General features: G+C 38.5%; 1 protein-coding gene across 1 annotated transcript; it reads right to left on the bottom strand.

Annotated features, from left to right (window-relative positions):
* Positions 1-813: 813 nt before the first annotated feature.
* LOC124378578 lies at positions 814-21438 on the bottom strand. Its single transcript, XM_046838308.1, is given in 19 exon segments — positions 814-1308; positions 1800-1837; positions 1922-2023; positions 3284-3340; positions 3885-4238; positions 4720-5002; positions 5945-6025; positions 6107-6141; positions 6247-6330; positions 7563-7628; positions 8595-9002; positions 18495-18909; positions 19001-19035; positions 19334-19426; positions 20395-20487; positions 20793-20849; positions 20933-21166; positions 21169-21267; positions 21399-21438. Coding segments are annotated over 19 exon segments (2844 nt in total). The 3' UTR covers positions 814-1038.
* Between the last annotated feature and the right edge of the window lie 730 nt (positions 21439-22168).

Raw genomic sequence — 22168 nt, forward strand, 5'->3', positions numbered from 1 at the left:
ATTTAGAGACAGTATTCCTCTATATACGATCTCAGCTTCCCCAATGTGGTCCAATTTACATAAACTGATCATGATGATGATTATTATTATTATTAATATTCATGACAATTTTACTTAAATAATAATAATAATAATAATAATAATAATAATAATAATAATAATAATAATAATAATAAGCTTGGAAAATAAATGTCAAATTTTAAAAGAAAAAGAATTTAAATAAAATAAAAACTGTGATATGTGGAATACAGAGATGTACAGAAGATGTGCAGATGTATGATGTGGAAACTTAGAAGTACAGATAGGGGGCGCTGGTGTACAGTGTCAGCTTTTATTCGGAGATTCACCGATCAAATACAGGAGAAATACATGTATTTTATACAAATATAAAAATGTTATAGAAATAAAATACAATTTTAATTCTGAAAAATAAATGTCAAATTATTTTCTTCTTCCTCTCTTCTTTATTATTTATAAAATATTTCTTTGTTCTTAAAAGAAGTTTAACGTTTAAAATAAAATTGTAAAATCAATAGACAGCACAGACTGGAGAACATCATTTATGATTGAATGCATCAAATAGAAACTGACCTTATAAACTTATAGATTTAATTGTCGATTGAAAAAAGATTCACATATTTTTATTCAGTGAAGTTTAGAATAAACCCAGTGACTATGGATTAAAGTAAAAAAAAAAAAAGGCAAAAAAAAAAAAAAAAAAGGCAAAATGGATGACACACAAAGAATTTTAGCATTCACAAAAAGTTATAAAAAAGTTATACACGTTTTTATTGTTTTAAATTTTTACTAAAAATATATTTTTAAATATTTTTTATAAAAGCTTTTTATGTTTTATTTTGAAACGTCTTTTGTTTTTTTTTACTAGTATCGCAAAATTAAGCAAATTTGTCGACTAGCTACAAAAGTGTTCATTAGTATTTTGATCAATCACTCGAACAGACAAATCACATCCGATTCTAGCAAACACTTCTGCTGTGCTAATAGCCTACAAAAGATAGAAACTAAGGAAATGCTGCCTCAGTGTGACTGGACAGTAGAGTAAACATCATGTGACTCCTCTGAGAAAGCAGATGTGTCACTGAGCAGCTGTGATTTCTGTTCAGGTTCTGAAGGAGAAAGTGATGAATAAACAGGAAGTTGTGGAGGTTGCATAATTAAAGAATACACCACCGCATCAGGGTGTTGTGGTGCAGATTCTCTGGCGCAGTCCTGGTTTGCCGCAGGTTTGCAGTGTAGTACAGTAGCGTAGACGCCCTCCGGGGTCTCGGTAATGGCTGAAGAGCCATCCTTAAAAAGAAAACATATTCTATTGGTAAATACATTAGTCGAACACAACAACTCTGACCAGCAGGGACTAAACATTAACAGACGAACCTACCTCCGATTCTACCTCTGTTTATTCTACAGTGCTTTCATTCATTCGTTAATCGGACACACCTGTGCTCAATTACACACACTATAATCAGTTCATCCACAAATTCATATTAAAGTATCGCTCATTTAAAAAAAAAATATATATATATATATATATAGATATAGATATATAGATATATATAGATATATATAGATATATATAGATATATTTTTTATATTTTATATATTTGTATATATTTAAATATTTAGTGATTTTATATATACAGTATATAATCACTATTAGTATATGCTGACATTATCTGAACACACTTTATTAAAAATCAATTATCATAATCCGTCTCGATTATGTTCACACACACATTATGATCATAATATGCAGACAAGCATGTCGAGGGATCACTTACCCCATCAGGTTCGGTGGCATTTCCAGGCGCTGTGGAGGCTACAGGACACAAAACAGCTTGTCCATTAAATGCAAAAGTTTTACGTAACTAATGTAAGATGAGCGCGTACTTGGTTTTATCACCTGCTTGTGCCTTGCTGTTCTTCATAATGAAGAAAACGGCACTCATGATTCCACACAGCAGCAAAAGTACAGCCAGTGGGAGGCTGAGATGCTGAGTTTTCTCTGAAGAAATGATAGAAAAATGAAAGATACACTCATGACTGCAGGTTTCACAGCCTGTGGATTTGATGCTGGTTATTTTACCACGTCAGGTTTTTCCCCCAGTTATCACATTAAATCCAACTTATTTTTAAGACGATAAGTGAGGCGTCTGTGCATGTTGTGAAACTGTAATATGTTTCATTTCCTCATGCTAGAAGGATGTAAATAATTTAAAGGTTTGCAATAGAAAGTGCACAAGGTTTATTTACTTTAAAAAAATAGAATATAGAATTGGTAGAAATGATGTTTTGTATATATAAAAAAAACCCTCATTTTGTTTATCATGAATCAGCTGCCCAGGATGTGGTTTGAGCTCACAGATGTGGGTTTTTGATAACAGGTCGATCAAAACCACATCCATGGAAGGCGTTCAGCAGACGCCCTTATCAGAGCAACGTCTCGATCAGTGAGCGCAATCATCAACAATCTGAAACAGTTACCCAAACACTATACATTTACAGCGTTTGGCTGATTCCCACTTCCAGAGCCACTTACATTTATCTAATTTATACAAATGTGTTTAAGGGCCTTGCTCAAGGGCCCAAGGTCCCAGCAGTGGCAGATTCACAAGCCTGGGATTTGAACTCACAACCTGTTCAGTGCTACTAATTTGGATATACAATAAAAAAACGTGACTCCAGTTAGTAGACTTTGTGTCGAACTAAATTTGAAATGTACCCAGAAGTAAAACTGGACTTCAAACTTTCATGGATTAAATGCACAACATTGGCAAAAGTTTGCAGACACCTGGTCATTAATACGTGCTTTTTGAGCATCGCATTCCACATTTTCTTTTCTGATTCCCTTCACTCTTCAGGGAAGATGCTCTAGATTTCGGATTGTGCTTATCATAATTCATTTAGACACAAGGATGTTAGTAAAGTCAGCTAGGTGAGAAGGTGAGGAGGCCTGAGGTGCAGTGTTCCAATTTCTCCCAAAGGTGTTGAACAAGGCTGGATCTCTGTAGCAGGAAATCTTCCACTCCAACCCATGCAAAGCAGATCTTCATAGAGTTTGCTATTGTCATGCTGGAACAGGTTTGGGGTGAAGGGAAGATTTCATGCTACAACATCCAAAGACACCAGGTACAATTGTGTGCCTTCAACTTTGCGATTGCATTTTGGGAAAGAATCGCTGGGACAGTCAGGTGTCCCAAAACTTTTGTCCGTATAGTGTGTGTGTCAGTGGAAATGAGGAACTGTTATATTTGCATTGGGTCACCTGTAATGGTGCTTTGCTGGTCCTGTGGTTCGGTGGTTGACTGCCAGATCTCAGTGTCTGAAAATAAGAAACTCAAATTGACTGTAATAAAAGTGTGTAAGACCTCATACCCTGCTGTGGATTATCACCATGTTGAAGCTGCCAGTGATATTTAATTGTTAAAAAAATGTATATCCAGCTTGTTTGATCTAAAAGATTATAGGAGTCTGAGTGAATTCAAGCGCAGTGTTCACTCTAACCGCAGAGTTCAAGTTAGTGGGCTATGCTACAGAGAAAAAGAAAAAAACAAGTGTGAAGAAAACATGTCGAAAATATAACGCAAGACTGTCTAACACCTTTTTGACCTTCCCCTGAACTCTCATTTTGACTGTTTTTTTTTCTTTCTTTCTATCCAAAAAGTCCTTCTTTGCTGACTAAGAGGAAGTACGTTTGATGTATTGAGTCCTGGGTTTGGATTAAATACTAGAGTAGATGCATCAATATTTGACAGAAGGATTTCACATTTGGTGACTCGGTGTGTGTACATGTTAGATGTTTCATCTCTTGGAACTTGAAGGATGAAAAGACTTTACACGAAACTAAACAACATATCGGTTCTCACCGTTCTGAGTGGTTTCATCGTGCACTACATGTTGCACCACATCGAGGTTGACCTCAGTCTGAATGTCAGATATCCACCTGTCCACCCCACACCAGTAAACCCCAGCATCATCCACGCTCAGGTTCCTCATAGTCACAGTGAATACCCTCGTCTCCGTATCGTCCTCCAGAGAAAACCTCCAGTCCCGAGACCATGTTACTTTTCGGTCCTGTCTCACAAGTTCTGTTTTCTGTTGACCTTTACTGAAGTACTTTGGGTACTTTTCACTTCCTGGGTCGTAGGAACAGTGAATGGTGGCGTTTCCTCCTAGTGGTGCTTTCACTCTGACTCCTCCAGGCATCACGCTGGGTACGGCTGAGAAGAATAACAGAGGGATGTTTCTAGCTGGTCTCAAGGTGATCGATTTTTCTGTTTATTATGTATGATTTCTAAAGGAAATGCAGTCAGTGTGGTGAAAAACTCCTTTTTGTAATCACAGACTCACTGCACTGCTCACTGAGTGACTGATCAGGGACGAGAGTTAAATGTTTTACACTGCGTTTATATTCCCGGGTGAAAGATATGATCGCTGTGATCGACGTGTCTCACTGATATCACCGATTTCCATTATGCAGGAAAAAAACATACATTATAATTCTCACGTTTTGTGTTTCGGATAAATCTCTTACGTCGTTACTAAAACCAGGCGAATTTATAGCAAAATCTGATCTCTTTATCTCTGTGTGTCGCTTCATATATCATCATTTAAACACGTGAGAATGAGTTTTTGGATTTTGTTTCGTCAATTATTTGTGCATCGTGTGTAAATCTGAGAAAAGAAATAAAAGCTACTCACCTCCAAATAGAATCACAGCCACAGCAATAAAGTTCATGATGCTGCTGATGGATGAGAGAAAAAAACGAATGTAAAAAAAAAGCAGTACAAAAAACAAAACAAATAAAAGACCAGGTAAAATAATGTTACATAACCGAGAGTAACGAAAATAAAGACAATGACAAAACTTTTCAGAACATGATGCAGTCCAGACTGCTGGTGAGAGACAAGAGGAACTGAGATGGGTGTGTGAGATTGTCTGTGTGTATGTGTGTGTGTGTGTGTGTGTGTGTGATCTTCGACCCTGTTATGTTTATCATGTGGTTTCCAATTCTATTTCCAATTTACAGGGCATATAATCAGCAACGCACACACACACACACACACACACACACACACACAGATAACATGGCGGATTGTGTTTACCGACACTGGTTTCTGAAAGCATTCCTGAACCCATTTATTAACCCTTTAACACCAAGATTTCTCCAGTCTCTCTGAATCTTTTGATGATGTTATGTACTGTAGATTATGAGATTTGCAAAGTCTTTCCAATTTGACGTTGAAGAACGTTATTTATAAAGTATTCCATCTTTTTATGCACTTGTTAACAGATTGGAGAACCTCTGCCCATCTTTACTTCTGAGAGACCTCTGTAAGACCTCCCTTTTACAGCTAAATCATGTTGCAGAAATGATGTCAATTAACTTTGATTAGTTGCTCGATGTTCTTCCAGCTGAATATTTTCACATTTCTGGCTTTTTCAGCCCTTTGTTCCCCGTGTCACCTTTATTAGATACCTGTAGCAGGCATTACGTTTGAAATGAGGTCATTTTGTGCAGAAAAGTGTAAATTCTCTCAGTTTAAACATTTGTTATGTTCTTTATGTTCTATTGTGAATAAAATAATGACTCATGTGATTTGAAATTCTTTAAGTTTTCATTTTATTGAAATGTATGAAATTCTAACACTCCATTACTAGAGGACAATATCCAACTTTTACTCATTTTTCCACAGAGTGTCCATAATCACACTGTTTGATTTGGCACATGTTTTTACACTGGATGCCCTTCTTATTGCAACCCTTCCCAGTTATCCGGGCTTGGGACCGGCACTAAGGTTTTTTAACGGCTAAGGTCGGTTCCCTGACCGGGGTTCGAACCTGATCCGCAGCGGTGAGAGCGCCGCAGCCTAACCACTAGACCAGTATATGCTTCTGCATTCTGGATAAGAATTAGCAGTGGACAACTTTATACAGAACAGTGGTTTCTAGAAGACTTTCACTTGCAGGACTGCTGTAAGGTGTTGCCTCATACTTGCAGAATTCCTGAGATGATACAGAAATAAACAAATAAGCTAAGATTGTGTTTTTTAAAATGGTTTCTAAAGTAAATAAATACATACAGACCTTCATGTTCACTGTTGTATTGAAAAATGTTGTAGCTGAAAGATAGAGAGAGAGAGAGAGAGAGAGAGAGAGAGAGAGAGAGAGAGATGTTTAATTTGATAGCTTTATAAGTTTATATAATGAAGAGGATTATTCTGTACCTTCATTGCCTTTAAAGACACATAAAATGACTGAGAAGACCAGCAGCACTGCACCAAAAACCCCTCCAACATACAAACCGATTCCTGTACAAAGAAAAAAATACAACTTGTAAATTCTCTACATTTTTTAAAAAGTAATAAGTTTGAACTTCAGGTAGATGCACCCATGGATACTGCAACATGCAGGGACAGTTAAAGGACATTTGGTGGCCAGAACATAAGACAAACCCCAAACTTGAGAATTGACTGATCAGATAAGAATGTCACATCTCCTTTTACTCTCATTCCCTTCCAGACCCAACCATTTTTCTTGATAACCCTTTTATTACTTTTCTCTTTTACTTCTGATGTCTCATTTAACTCCAACTCTTTACACAAGTAGAACCTTCCAGGCCCATCAGGATTGGGGCAAATATAATAATAATTTGCAGTGGTGATGGACAGGTTGATGGACGAGGTCAGACAGGAGTCTCTGTGGACTATAATGTTTGCAGATGATATTGTGATTACTGGTGAGAGTAGAGAGCAGGTTGAGAAGATCCTGGAGAGGTGGAGGTACATGCTGGAGAGAAGGGGAATGAAGTCAGTAGGAGTAAGACAGAGTACATGTGTGTGAATGAGAGGGAGGGCAGTGGAGTGGTGAGGTTTCAGGGAGAAGAGGTGGAGAAGGTGGAGGAGTTCAGGTACCTGGGGTCAACAGTGCAGAGTAATGGAGAGTGTGTTAGAGAAGTGAAGAAAAGAGTGCAGGCAGGGTGGAGTGGGTGGAGACGAGTGATAGCAGGAGTGATTTGTGATAGAAGAGTATCTATGAGAGTGAAAGGGAAAGTTTATAGGACTGTGGTGAGACCTGAGATGTTGTATGGTTTAGAGACAGTGGCATTGAGTAAAAGACAGGAGGTGGAGCTGGAGGTAGCAGAGCTGAAGATGTTGAGATGTTCGTTGGGAGTGACGACGATGGACAGGATTAGAAATGAGTTTATTAGAGGGACAGTGCATGTAGGATGTTTTGGAGACAAGGTGAGGGAGGTGTGATTGAGATGGTTTGGACATGTGTAGAGGAGAGACATGGGGTATATCAGTAGGAGAATGCTGAGGATGGAGCCACCAGGAAGGAGGAAAAGAGGAAGAACAAGGAGGAAGTAGTTTGGTTGAAAGAGGCAGATGTAGAGGACAGGGGGGTACGGAGACGGCTGATCCGCTGTGGAGAAGCTGAAAGAAGAAGATCATTTGCTCTGGATAAGTGCTGAAGTTGTAAATGAAAGTCTGAACTGTTCAGCTGCTCTCTGTGGTTATGAAGTTTTTATTTTGCTTCTTACCTGTAGGTGAATAAAACACTGTATCCTCAGTGAAACTTCCTGTGGTGTCTGTTTTAATTCCTGGCACTGCCGTTCATCACACACACAGACACACACACACACACACACACACACACACACACACACACACACACACACACACACAATAGATCAGTATTTTGGTGAATTTGGAGTACATAAAGATCATTTCTAAAATGTGTCTCTTTGTGTGGTTCCTATAAAACAGAGAGTGGATAAAATGCGTGACACATTCTAGAGAAGATTCAAAGCTACTTCTTCACACTTGCTTCTAAGTCGGAGGTGCAGCTGCAGTGAGTCCACAATCAATGTTATTACAGCATTAACTTCTCCATGTGACATGAGCTTTAACTTGAACATGTTAGAAAGAGAGACAACATGAAGGTAGCTATCAATGAGGCTGAAAATCTAAATAAAGAACAACACCAGGTGTTTTTATCCACTTATAGTTACATTAAAGTGGAATGGACTGTATGTGAACAGGTTGATCCATGTTCTTACCTATAATAGCTACAAACATTCATTTCCTCAACATAAATCTATTCCTAAAGGTCCTGTTCATTACTGCTTTTAATATTGAAAAAATGTAAATAGATAAAAATAGAACATCTATACAAACAACTAAAGATGGAGAGATAGATGGCGTTTAATGTTTCCACTTTTGACAACCTTAACAGACTCCGAGCAAATGAGACACAAGAAGAATAAAGAAGAATAAAGGAAAGGTGTCCTGAACCGGGGGGAGTGTAAATGAGAGCGGAAAATGCCAGGGCGAAAGTGATAAAGACGCTGTGCTTGTTAAAAAAATCACCTGTCTGTCTTTCTTCCTGCATGGAACCAGTGAGATCTGTTACACCACCCACCTGAACTTCCTCTGACCCTCATTTTTTTTATTTTTCTGTCTATGCAACAAGTCAGTATATAAGCTGCCTAAGAGGAAATGCATATGAAGTATAAGTTCTGTCCTCAAACTAAATAGAAATATATGTGCAAATATCAGCTCTCGGTTCTCACCGTTCTGAGTGGTTTCATCGTGCACTACATGTTGCACCACATCGAGGGTGACCTCAGTCTGAATGTCAGATATCCACCTGTCCACCCCACACCAGTAAACCCCAGCATCATCCACGCTCAGGTTCCTCATAGTCACAGTGAATACCCTCGTCTCCGTATCGTCCTCCAGAGAGAACCTCCAGTCCCGAGACCATGTTAATCTTCGGTCCTGTCTCACAAGTTCTGTTTTCTGTTGACCTTTACTGAAGTACTTTGGGTACTTTTCACTTCCTGGGTCGTAGGAACAGTGAATGGTGGCGTTTCCTCCTAGTGGTGCTTTCACTCTGACTCCTCCAGGCATCACGCTGGGTACGGCTGAGAAGAATAACAGAGGGATGTTTCTAGCTGGTCTCAAGGTGACTGATTTTTCTGTTTATTATGTTTGATTTCTAAAGGAAATGCAGTCAGTGTGGTGAAAAACTCCTTTTTGTAATGACAGACTCACTGCACTGCTCACTGAGTGACTGATCAGGGACGAGAGTTAAATGTTTTACACTGCGTTTATATTCCCGGGTGAAAGATATGATCGGTGTGATCGACGTGTCTCACTGATATCACCGATTTCCATTATGCAGGAAAAAACATACATTATAATTCTCACGTTTTGTGTTTCGGATAAATCTCTTACGTCGTTACTAAAACCAGGCGAATTTATAGCAAAATCTGATCTCTTTATCTCTGTGTGTCGCTTCATATATCATCATTTAAACACGTGAGAATGAGTTTTTGGATTTTGTTTCGTCAATTATTTGTGCATCGTGTGTAAATCTGAGAAAAGAAATAAAAGCTACTCACCTCCAAATAGAATCGCAGCCACAGCAATAAAGTTCATGATGCTGCTGATGGATGAGAGAAAAAAAACAAATGTACAAAATAGTAGAATAAAGACAGAGTTTACATAAACATGAGACTAGTGTTCAGAACAGGATGCAGTCCAGACTGCTGGGCAGAGATCAGAGGAAGTGAGAGTGTGTGTGTGTGTGTGTGTGTGTGTGTGTGTGTGTGTGTGTGTGTGTGTGTGTGTGTGTTTGTGTGTGTGTGAACATAATATGAACAGTTTATGAGAAAAATAATGTATTTTATTGACGTGTTCAGATGCCTATGTGTTTTTAAATCAGCGTATACTTTGCAAAGTCGGGAATGAATTGATCAGTTGATGAGTGAATGAGAGCCCTGTGGAGTAGAAGGAGGAAGAATCCATGGTGGCCATGATTGTTAACCGCGGTGTCTTCTGAGAAGTCTGTACGGATAGACAGCTGTATTTTCATGCAGGTTCTTATGGTGATGATTAGTAACTGCTGCTCAGGGTTTTGTGATCTAGATTCGCCTAAATAGAAACGTTTTGATCTTTTCATTAAACTAGAATATATCACAGACAGGAAGAATAAAAAATGATGCACATAATGATCATGAAACTCAGTGTGTGTTTGTGTGTGCTTTTATATCTTAGCATAACCATAATTTACAGGTTGCAGCAAAAGAAAAAGGGAAAAACCTGTTTCGGTTTCTGTGGTTATGGTTAGGGTTGGGTGAGTGTGTGTGTGTGTGTGTGTGTGCGTGTGTGGGTGTGTGTGTGTTCTGTGATCTTTTGACCCTGTTCTTTTTTTCATGTGGTTTCCTCATTTTAGTTTACGCAGCACAGAATCAACACTTTAAATCATTTCTAACACGATAACTGTGATGTTGGATTCACTTCTTAATCTCAGAATCATGCAGCTGGTAAATAATCTAATGCTAATCACATACCGTTAAGACTAAAATCTTTAACCAGAGTTTAATGGTTGAAAATACAAATGCTCCTGCAGTCTCCAGAATCTGCTGTGTACAGTTGCAGGCCGTGTATTTCACCCCCTAAACCTTAAGTAATGTCTAATCTGAACCGATCCACCTTTTAATCCCATCATTGTGACGTCACGTCTACAGAGATCATCAGTGTTATAGAGAAGTGCAGTAGATCAGAGCTGCATCACACACAGGATCTCATACAGTCACAATGAACATCTTCACTAAAGCAACAAACACAATGATCACAATTCAACACGTCTCCTTTCACTGGAGCCACAACTGCACCTCCACATACATCACACACACACACACACACACACACACACACACACACACACACACACACCTCCACATACATCATCTCCAGCAGAATCACACACACACACACACATACTGGTTTTTATGTATTAGGTGGACTTTGCCTGGTAAACAAGTTGTACCATGGTTTAAAGGTACCCACCCTTCCCCTTGTGCTACAGTGATGCTACAAATGTCAAAAAATCTAATCAGCTCTGAGGAAAACAAATTTCACTTCAGAATTACTTTACACAAATTTAAACAATTTATATAAAGACCTGACATTATGGTTGTATATGAGGACCTGCTCGGAATGTCCCGCCTTCTGACAAAAATAGTGTTTGTAAGGACATACGGGCTTTATCAGGACATTGGTTTTAACAATACACAAACAAGACATCACACAGTATTGAAGGGACAGGCATGTTTTATTGGCCCTCTGACACACACAAACACAGACTTGACAGCATGGTGCACTATCAAGACATCAGTGACTTAAAAGAACAAGTCCTTTCCTTGTAGTTTTCGGGACTTCTTTTAGAGTTTTTAGTCTCTGCAAAATATTCATAAACAAACTAACCAAAAACCCATTATAAATGAAATTTGATAACCAAGATGTTTAGATATTTGAATGTTTAGTGCATAGTGAAATCTCCAAAATGCTCAGTGTTATATAAAGCTTGCAGAGAGCTAGATATACAAATGAATTACATAAAGACACTTAAACCAATTTAAAATGAGGAAAATTGTAAAGCTAATTACAATCCTAATAAATCCCACCCACGATCAGCTGCCATAATAAAGAGCTAGTGTTATTCAATCACTAGTCATAACGTTATAAGATCATAACGTTATGCCTGGTGTGTACATTTCTTGATGGGAACTCCAAAGCTTTTCTACGTCGCTCTGGGAATGGGAGTTTGCTATTGCCATAAATGTAGATGGGACATCGAAGAACTCAATTGTATCAATGAGTGTATGCAAACATAACCACAGACAGTAAGTGAAAGAGGTATGATGGCAGAGGTTTGTTTAGGACTATAAATAGCAAATAAATGTGAATAATGTTACCTTTTGTAATATAAATTCTTATTGCTAATTAATATATTGAAAAAAGTGTCCTGAAAAATCCTGAAAAATCATAACCTAAAAAAATGCAACGCAAACCATTTTCCTCTTCTGGTGTCCGATTGCTTCACATCCCTGTAAAAAAGAAATCATCATTGAGTACATTAGCAGTGTGGACTGACATATTATGGCGCATATTAAACATGGTTAGAACAGGTTAGAAAACCTACTGATCTGTGCTGGTGTCTTCAGGAAGCATCCAAATTCGCAGCATCAGCCCCACTCTCAGAGTCACTTCCATCACTAGCATCAATGTTGAGTTTATCTTAAAAGCAGATGCAAAATTAATACTACTGTATGTTTCGTTTGTAACTAAAAGCTCATCGATTTGAATAATCATAACATTAAAGATTTTCACCAATTTATCTTGATGCCTTAATACTAGCCTAATTCTACACAGGACATATCAAGGACTCAATTTTACAATTTAAATGCATACCTTTAATTTCAAAGCTGAGGTGATAAAATAACAAGGTTTTTGTATATTCTACTGAACAGTAATATGATATACAAATTATCAATATAAACCTTTGTCATATTTTCTTTTTGTTCAAGAACTGTTTTTGTTATTGTAAGATACTGTTCAGTACATATTTAAAAACATAACCAAAACAAATACTCAGTTTATAATTATTTAACAGAATTTCTTATGACAAAAATAATGTCTATCAGGCAACCTTACTTTTTTGTCTTTTCACAAAGTTCTTTTGAATCCTGTTTCTTAGGCTTAGATTGGCCCTTTACAATGGTAATCTAAAATAGACAAAACTAAATGCTTTTATATGGACCTGTCCAGGGATATTTTAATGGCTATTACCTCCCTTTAGGCTGGACACAAACCAATTAGATTCTCAAAGCATTTTTGATTTTAAACATACATTTAGCTTCACTAACGTTTCAAATTTACGCTCGCATTCCACTGACTATCTGATGTACAGACAGCAGTAAAATATTGGAGTTATTCCAAAAATCAGACAATGTAAGCCTGGCTGTAGCATCTTCTTAACCAGGTTAACACATTTGGACTATCATTTGGACATAATTAACAATATATAAATATTTTTTTACTTTTCATAATCTTTTGGCTCTCTATTAATTTGCACCCATATAATTGACACCCAGCAATATAATAATACGCATGATGCATTAACTATAATCTATTTGGGTCACTTTTGTTCTCATGATATACAATCACCCAGGTCACATCTGCTATGTGGTGCTTCTGTAACAAACCCTTACCTCTGAGGGATAAGGAAGTACAATAGTCAGTAAGTCTACATCTATAAGATGCAAATTTGAAAGAAATTAATTTAATAAAGTTTATGGTGCTCATACAATAACTTTATAAAGTGAAGTCCCTCGAGACCAGGTTTCTGTCAGACACTATACACACAGCTGATGATGTACATTGACTATCACATTACTACAAGGTACAACAAATCTGCTATGTGGCGCTTCTGTAACAAACCCTTACCTCTGAGGGATAAGGAAGTACAATAGTCAGTAAGTCTACATCTATAAGATGCAAATTTAAGAGAAATTAATTTAATAAAGTTAATGGTGCTCATAAAATAACTTTATAAAGTGAAGTCCCTCGAGACCAGGTTTCTGTCAGACACTATACACACAGCTGCTTATGTACATTGACAACGTCCCCATATACCCAGTGTACTGCTAAACCATGTCTGTTCCATATACACTCAGATAAACACTAAACATGTACATCACTAAAGCCCTGATATACCATGTATTTGTCAAACACACGGACACACTAATACTCCTTTGGTAGAGGACTCTTACATGATGGTCTATGCATGTCCTTATTAGACACAGTGTTCTCATAAAACAGGTCTCAGCCATACACACTACATACACACAGACTAACTCAATCCTAACCCCAGCACCTAAAACTGCACACAAAATCTCAGTCATTTTGATCTCAAGACATGGTTCACAGATAGTGTTCACCCATCCAGTCAATCTCTCCCAGTGACTAAGAGAGACAATACGTACTGATAAAAACATACTAAAACAATGCAAAGTACCTGCAACATTTTGGGAATAAATAATCAGAATATGATTTTTATAAATTACCTTTTCTCACTCTTCTCCTGGATCAGCAGCCTCCAACTCATCTACTGCAGTAACCTCTAATGTTTTCAGCTACATTCTAAAAACAGAAACAAGAAATCTTTCTCACATTTGTTATAAACATTAAGTAGCCCTAGAATGTATTTGATACTTAAGTCACATTTTAATGCAATTAATTTTACTGCATTAGCAACCATATCAAACCAAGACATTAATTTCAAAAGATACATAAAACTAAGTTTTTACACAAAACATTTAATTTAAAACAGATTGGTATGTTTAGAAATATTTTTAAAAAAAAGCATTTGGATCACCAGCAATTGTATTATTAACAATCGCAAACAAGGTCTTAGTATTTAGTCCGACATACTAGGTTTTGCAGAACTGCTAGTTCTACAAATGACTATGCATAAAACTGTTTCTGTGAAAATTCCAGTAGTTTCCACCAAGATTGAATCAACAAATATTCCTTTTATTTTTATTAGAGCAACAACAATCTGCCACTTCCTTTACTATTGCATTTACAGATACTCTATAAGGTCTATGTCAGGCTTTTGGGGTGATTTTAAGTGCACTGTATATACAGTACATTAGCAAAGCACACTGTATATATGGTATATTATTTACACCCAGCAAGAACATTGCTGCCTTAACTATACTATAATATTTGGGTCACTTTTGTTCTCATGATATACAATCACCCAGGTCACATCTGCTATTTGGTGCTTCTGTAACAAACCCTTACCTCTGAGGGATAAGGAAGTACAATAGTCAGTAAGTCTACATCTATAAGATGCAAATTTAAGAGAAATTAATTTAATAAAGTTAATGGTGCTCATACAATAACTTTATAAAGTGAAGTCCCTCGAGACCAGGTTTCTGTCAGACACTATACACACAGCTGCTTATGTACATTGACTATCACATTACAACAACGTCCCCATATACCCAGTGTACTGCTAAACCATGTCTGTTACATACACACGCCAATAAACACAAAACACATGTAAATCACTAAAGCCCTGATATACAATGAAACAGGTCTCAGGCATACACAGTACATACAGATTTATAAGATATAATAAGAGCTCAATATAATTTCACAACTGTAAAAAAATATATATTACCTGTTTACTGTGTTCGATGATTGCCAGAGTGTCTGCTGTTGCGAGGTTAAAGAGGTCTCCCTCATCAAAAGGGACTGAACTGAATACTCCACACCCTGAATAAGAAAAAATGAAATATTAATCCAGTCGTGAACTTCACACCAGTTTTATCCTAATGCCCTGTCTGTTAATGAAAGCAGTCTAGGTCAAAAGGAACATAGGATGGCATGTGTGAATGGACCCTTACCTTTATCTGAATTTATATATTTCCAGGTTTGTCTTTCCCAGCAGATGTGTAATACTCCGTCTCCTGCTTTGGATGTTCTTTTCTTCTTCTGCGCTTCATCTCAGCCATGTTAAAATGATGCTGTTCTTCCCCACAGAAATGAGTGTTTATTTAAACTAAAACCTTAAATTGTTAATATAAGTGGTGTTTATGTAAAACATGTCCAGTGATAGAGCATGGGACAATGCTGAGGAGAGCTGGGATTTAAACTCTCCATCACACTGACACTCAAAGATATCAGACTTCTGATGTGTTCATTCTGCTTTACTTCTGACTACAGTATTACTGAGTTATGAGTGAAGAGTATCAGGGGTTATTTACACCCTCGCAGTGATACAGCAGTGTTTACACACTGTACCATCATCTCTATCTCACACTCAGACCCTCACCACCGCTCCAAACTCAGCCATGTAACTCCCGCGCCGCACGCACTCAGCTGTTTCCGGTCGCACGCGCTAACCGGAAGTGATGTTCTAGTGACATTAAATAGCATACAGCCTTATAATAAACAAAATAATAACAATTAAAAGCAGTTCTGAGTAGTTTGTAAGCAGTCCGGGTGCTGTGTGTACAACAGCTCACCTTACAACACTGCACGCGCTAACCGGAAGTGATGTTCTAGCGACATTAAATAGCATACAGCCTTATAATAAACAAAATAATAACAATTAAAAGCAGTTCTGAGTAGTTTGTAAGCAGTCCGGGTGCTGTGTGTACAACAGCTCACCTTACAACACTGCACGCGCTAACCGGAAGTGATGTTCTAGCGACATTAAATAGCATACAGCCTTATAATAAATAAAATAATTAAAAGCAGTTCTCAGTAGTTTATAAGCAGTCCGGGTGCTGTATGCCCAGCAGCTCACCTTACAACACTGCACGCGCTCTGTGGCCGGAGCGAACGCGTTTAAAGAGCCGCGAGGATGCGCGCGGCTATCAGCTAGCGGCTATCAGCACTGACTATTATTAGCTAGCATCCATGCTAACATACAGACATTTCCCTTCATTTTAATTCGGCCAAACGCACTAAACCCAAATTTATACAGTGCGCATTCGGTACAAGATTTATCAGTAATTAGTTATTCAACTCAGGTTTTAAAACTAACCATTGATAATGTTGCTAACTAGCCAGCTTTAATTTATGCATTAAGGCTAAATTCACCCCAATCTCCAGATTCCAATGAAATATTTCTTACAACATTAATTTACAACAAGGAACCGAGCTCTTGGAATATATCAATAGTCTACTCATTAAGTTTATGAACTTTATAATCATACCTGGCTTTTAAAGGGCTGGATAATGGCTGTTCAATGTGTTGGCAAACCGAGTCTAATGAAACTCCGCCCTTAAAAGGAACACGTAGGATAATTGACGTAGGTCTCAGCCAATCACAGAACGAAAAATGGCAATCAGCGCTAGCCAATCAGAAGGCTCAAATTTTCACACATGTGTGAACGGATTGCAGTACCGGCTCCGGGCTACAGGGCGCACTACGAAATTCCAAAGTTACACTGTGTTAAGTCAGTTTCGGTGTTTGTGGTATAATGGACATGGACTGAAATTTTGAATTTCAGCTCCTCTAGTATAGATATATATAGCCACAGTGCGGGAATTATGAGGACACCTGTCCTGTCCCCATAATCCCAAATGTCCCCATAATGTCGGTACGTAATCAGGTCAAATGTCCACATAAACCACAAAACCAACACACACACACACACACACACACACACACACACACACATCATTTCCAGCAGAAACACACACACACACACACACACACACCTCCACATACATCATCTCAGCAGAAACACACACACACACACACACACATACACACACACACACACACACACACACATCATCTCCAGCAGAAACACACACACACACACACACACACACACACACACACCTCCATACATCATCTCAGCAGAAACACACACACACCACACACAAACCTCCACACACCTCCACATACATCATCTCCAGCAGAAACACACACACACACACACACACACACACCACATACATCATCTCAGCAGAAACACACACACACACACACATCATCTCAGCAGAAACACACACATACACACACACACACACACTCCACATACATCATCTCCAGCAGAAGCATTGATATTCACCTCATTACACACACACACACACACACACACACACACACAAACACACACACATACATCATCTCCAGCAGAAGCTTCTGTCAGAGAGGGAGGACCCAAAATAAAGGACTCAAACCAGGGTCTGGTGAAAACAGTGTTTAATCGGTGCAGAAAGCAATTAATGGAGTAAAACAGTTCCAAACAGTTCAGAATTGTAAAAAAATGGTAGAAAACTGAGCAAAATCACAAAATGAAAATACAGGCTATAAATCACAAAACCAGTAAGAATAGACTGAGGCAGAATCCGAAACAACGGTCCATCATTTACAGAAACCACAAGCAGAGCATTACATGGCAGGAGAAACAGAAAGCAATAAAACAATACCGGATGTGTGCACCATGGCGATTTGTGGTCTGGGGAATAGGGATTTAAGACTCTGATAAATTACCACAGTAGATGGCGCTACTGCTCCTTATTCTACTTAATAATGTGAACCGCCAATAAAGAAAAAGAATCATGGCGGTTTTTGGTGCGTGATTTGCGCATCAGTTAACCAAATGTTTAGTGATAAACATTTTTTTTTCTTTATAATTTTTTTCATATTTCTATTTTTTTATGTTTATATATATAATTTATATACAGAAAGGACATCATGAATACATGTTTGGTGCATTATTTTTTTTTATTTCGCCTCTCTTGGATTTATTGATTTATATTTACTTATGAAAATAATGAAAGGAAAATGCGTGTTAGTAAAATTTGTGCTGTTAAAATGAATTTGCGTTAACACGTGCGCTATTTTTGTCAGCTCTTATAGAAACGCAATAAAACTGATGCATTCGAGGTAGGACTGAACTTCTCGTTCTCAGAACTTTCATTTTTGGAACTCTACCAGACTCTACCAGAGCAAAAAATCCAACTTTCACTCTGTTTCTTTCTGCAGGATGTCCATCATCACTTCTCTCACTGAAGCAGACGGACTCTTAATGAATCACTTCAAAATCATGAAACTGTCTCTGCACTGGAAACAATACAAATCCATCATATAGATGTTTCCTGTTTTGGCGTCTCGGCATCCGCATGATCAGGATCACTGTCCGTTTTTGAAACACTGATTTCTGAGTAGATCGGATTTGGTTTATTAACAGCTTCTTGTGCAGTTGAATATAAATCGTTGTATTTCATGAAATGTTTCAAGTCTCCAGCATCTCGAAATTCCACATGGCTGTATTTGGGTTCTTGAAGATCTTCAGTAGAGTCTCTGTGCAGGTTCGGACCGCAGGACACAGGACTGGACGGCAGAGAGAGACTAATGTGTGGGTCTTGCTTCTGATTGGTTATTATGGAGTAAATCGTCTTGCATTCTGGATAATAAGAAGGACTGGATATGAGGTTCGGGGTTTCTGAGGGATTCTCCTCTGCAGGACTGCTGAGCTGAATCTCATCATATACACTGACCTCCTGAAATGATATAAAGATGGAAAGAAAAGAGAAAAGAATAGCTGTGTGTGATTTTAAAGTGATTTTATTGAGTAAATTATTACATACAAACCTTCATGGTGTCTGGTGTATTGGGAGAAGTTGTGCCTGAGAGAGAGAGAGAGAGAGAGAGAGAGAGAGAGAGAGAGAGAGAGAGAGAGAGAGAGAGAGAGAGAGAGAGAGAGAGAGAGAGAGAGAGAGAGAGAGAGAGAGAGAGAGAGAGAGAGAGAGAGAGAGAGAGAGAGAGAGAGAGAGAGAGAGAGAGAGAGAGAGAGAGAGAGAGAGAGAGAGAGAGAGAGAGAGAGAGAGAGAGAGAGAGAGAGAGAGAGAGAGAGAGGGGAGAGAGAGAGATTACTTTTGATTGAAGTGTTTTTAACTTGTTTATGAAACGATGATGATTCAGTACCTTCACAATCTTTCATCACTCTGCATTTGAAGAAAGTGACGATGAACACCAGCAGCACTGCACCAAAAACCCCTCCAGTGTACATCAACACGTCTAAACATAAACATATAAAGAAAATGTTGATCGGAATCATTATTGATAAGAAGTTTGATTCCTTAAATTGAATAATAACATCATTAGGGTGTGGTTCCTGCCTACGATTGCTCTTTTTGTCTTGCATGCCCTGTAAGGACTCAGACCACCAGTCTTACAGGTCATCTACCACCCAAGATGTCTGAGGACGGCTTAAAAAATCACAGCTGATTCAAATCATAGGATTTGAGCGAGTTTGACGAATTGTGACGTCTAGACGACTGGGTCAAATTCAAGGCATCGCTAAAACTGCAGCTCTTGTGAGATGTTCCTGGTCTGCAGTGGTCAGAATCTATCAAAAGTGCTCCAAGAAAGGAACAGTGGTGAACCGTGGACAGGGTTGTGGGAGCTCATGTAGCTCAAACTGCTGAAGAAGTTCATTCTGTTGATGATCAAGGGGTCATGACTGTTTTATCAACAAAAGGGGACCAACACAATAGTAGGCAGGTGGTCATAATGTTATGGCTGATCATTATACATGAAATGACCACACAAAGGGTGAGACAAAACCTGGCTAGACCCTCATGTCTTGATGTTTTAATCTCAAAAACTTCGACAAATCTATATGTCCTGGAATCCACAAGATATTGGAAACATTATGTTGAGATGATCACAACATGCAAATTCCTTTAGATTTCATGCTGAGAAATTCCCACAATTCCTAACACATCCCAAAGGTGATCTACCGAATTCGGGTTCAGTGCCTGGGAAGACCGGTGATGGACACTGGCACCATGTTCAAGGTACCGGCTGACACCATACAGTATCATCCTGGAAGTGACCATTAGGTAAATTGTAGGCATGATGGGATGCACATGATCACTTCATGGTCTATTGTTCTCCGAGATGAGTGCTAGAACTTTCACTAAACTACGGATCTTTTGTTTGATCTATGTGATCTTTTGTATGTCTTTTGTTTTCCTTCTTACCTGAAAGTGAAAGTGACACTGTGGATTGGGTGGAACTTCCTGTCGTGGCTGTCGCACCTCCAGAACTGCTCATGACTGTTGACGTGGGCATTTCTGTTCACCCCCGTATGTGCGCACACACACACACACACACACACACACACACACACACACACACACACACACACACACACACACACACACACTTGATTTAAATGCTGTGTGCCATGTTTTTCCTACAGATGTTCAACAGAGGTGCAACTGCGTCTTAAACCACACTGGTGTCATAACAGCTCAGTGTGGAATTGATGGGATGTGTGTGTGCATCATTCACTACGTCCTAAAGTTTTTTTATTTAATTAATTAAACAAGATGTTTTTTAAAATACATGTATACAGAACATCTATACAATCACATACCCGTAGTAGGGACGGTGGAGACGGTGGTCTTAGCTGTAGATAAACGAGGTTTTTCAGCTGAAACAAACAATCAGTTTATCGTTCAACACACAGTTTATCAGGTCAAACATAAAGAACTGATATTGAAATATAAGCCGTACCCATTATCACCGTCAGATGGACGACAGTGAACGGGTCTTGTCCTGTTATTTCGATTCCACAGCCGTACCTTCCTGTATCTCCTGCTCTCAAGTTATTGATGGTCACCACAAACATGTTTTTCTCCTTGTTGTCATTCAGAGACAAGTTTCCATCAATCACCCACTCTGTCTTACCATCAGTTTTAATAAGAGTCTGACATTGTTTATAAGTTCCTTTACAGAAATATTTGGGAAACTTTTATAGTGTTCTCGGTACGGACACTTGATGACCGCAGCTTCACCTTCACTTCCCCTCTCATAGACTTCAGCATTCAGCAGCACACCCGTGACTGATACTGCACATAAAGAAACAGTTCTTTCTTTTTTTTCACATTCAAGCTTAGTTTATAGCACTAGTAAAAACGAACCTGGTTGAGCAATCTTTGGTAGGAAATCTAAAAAAATCGAGATAAAACGGTCGACGTACCCGCCAGCAGGAGAAATGAGCTGCGGAAACATTTCTTCATTTCCACGGAAGTCCACTGAACCCCAAAGTTCAACAGAGTAACGTTCTTCCTCTTTCGCACGCTGCCACATGTGTGTGTGTTTGTGTGTGTGTGTGTGTGTGTGTGTGTGTGTGTGTGTGTGTGTGACAGAGAGATACGATGTGGTTTGTGGGCTGGTCACTTGTTGCACTGCTTCACTTTCACATACACCCTCAACTGCAAACTTCATGTAAAAAAGTTAAAACATTATAAAATAAAAATACCTGTCTGTTACCTCAAACTGTCTGTCTTCTATCTATCTATCTATCTATCTATCTATCTATCTATCTATCTATCTATCTATCTATCTATCTATCTATCTATCTATCTATCTATCTATCTAACTAACTAATCGTCTGTCTGTCTGTGCCTGTTTCTGTCTGTCTGTCTGTCTGTCTGTCTGTCTGTCTGTCTGTCTGTCTGTCTTTCTGTCTGACTTCTGTCTATTTGTCTGTCTGTGCCTCTGTCTGTCTGTCTGTCTGTCTGTCTGTCTATCTGTCTGTCAGTCTTTCTGTCTGAATTCTGTCTATTTGTCTGTCTGTGCCTCTTTCTGTCTGTCTGTCTGTCTGTCTGTCTGTCTGTCTGTCTGTTTGTCTGTCTGTGCCCGTTTCTGTCTGTTTGTCTCTCTCTCTCTCTCTTTCTCTCTCTCTCCTGCTCTCTCTCTTGACTCTCCAAGATGTTTGGTTGGAAATGTGGATATTTGCAATATTAT

This window comes from Silurus meridionalis, chromosome 24 (assembly GCF_014805685.1).
Source record: "Silurus meridionalis isolate SWU-2019-XX chromosome 24, ASM1480568v1, whole genome shotgun sequence".
In the NCBI taxonomy this organism is placed as follows: Eukaryota; Metazoa; Chordata; class Actinopteri; order Siluriformes; family Siluridae; genus Silurus; species Silurus meridionalis.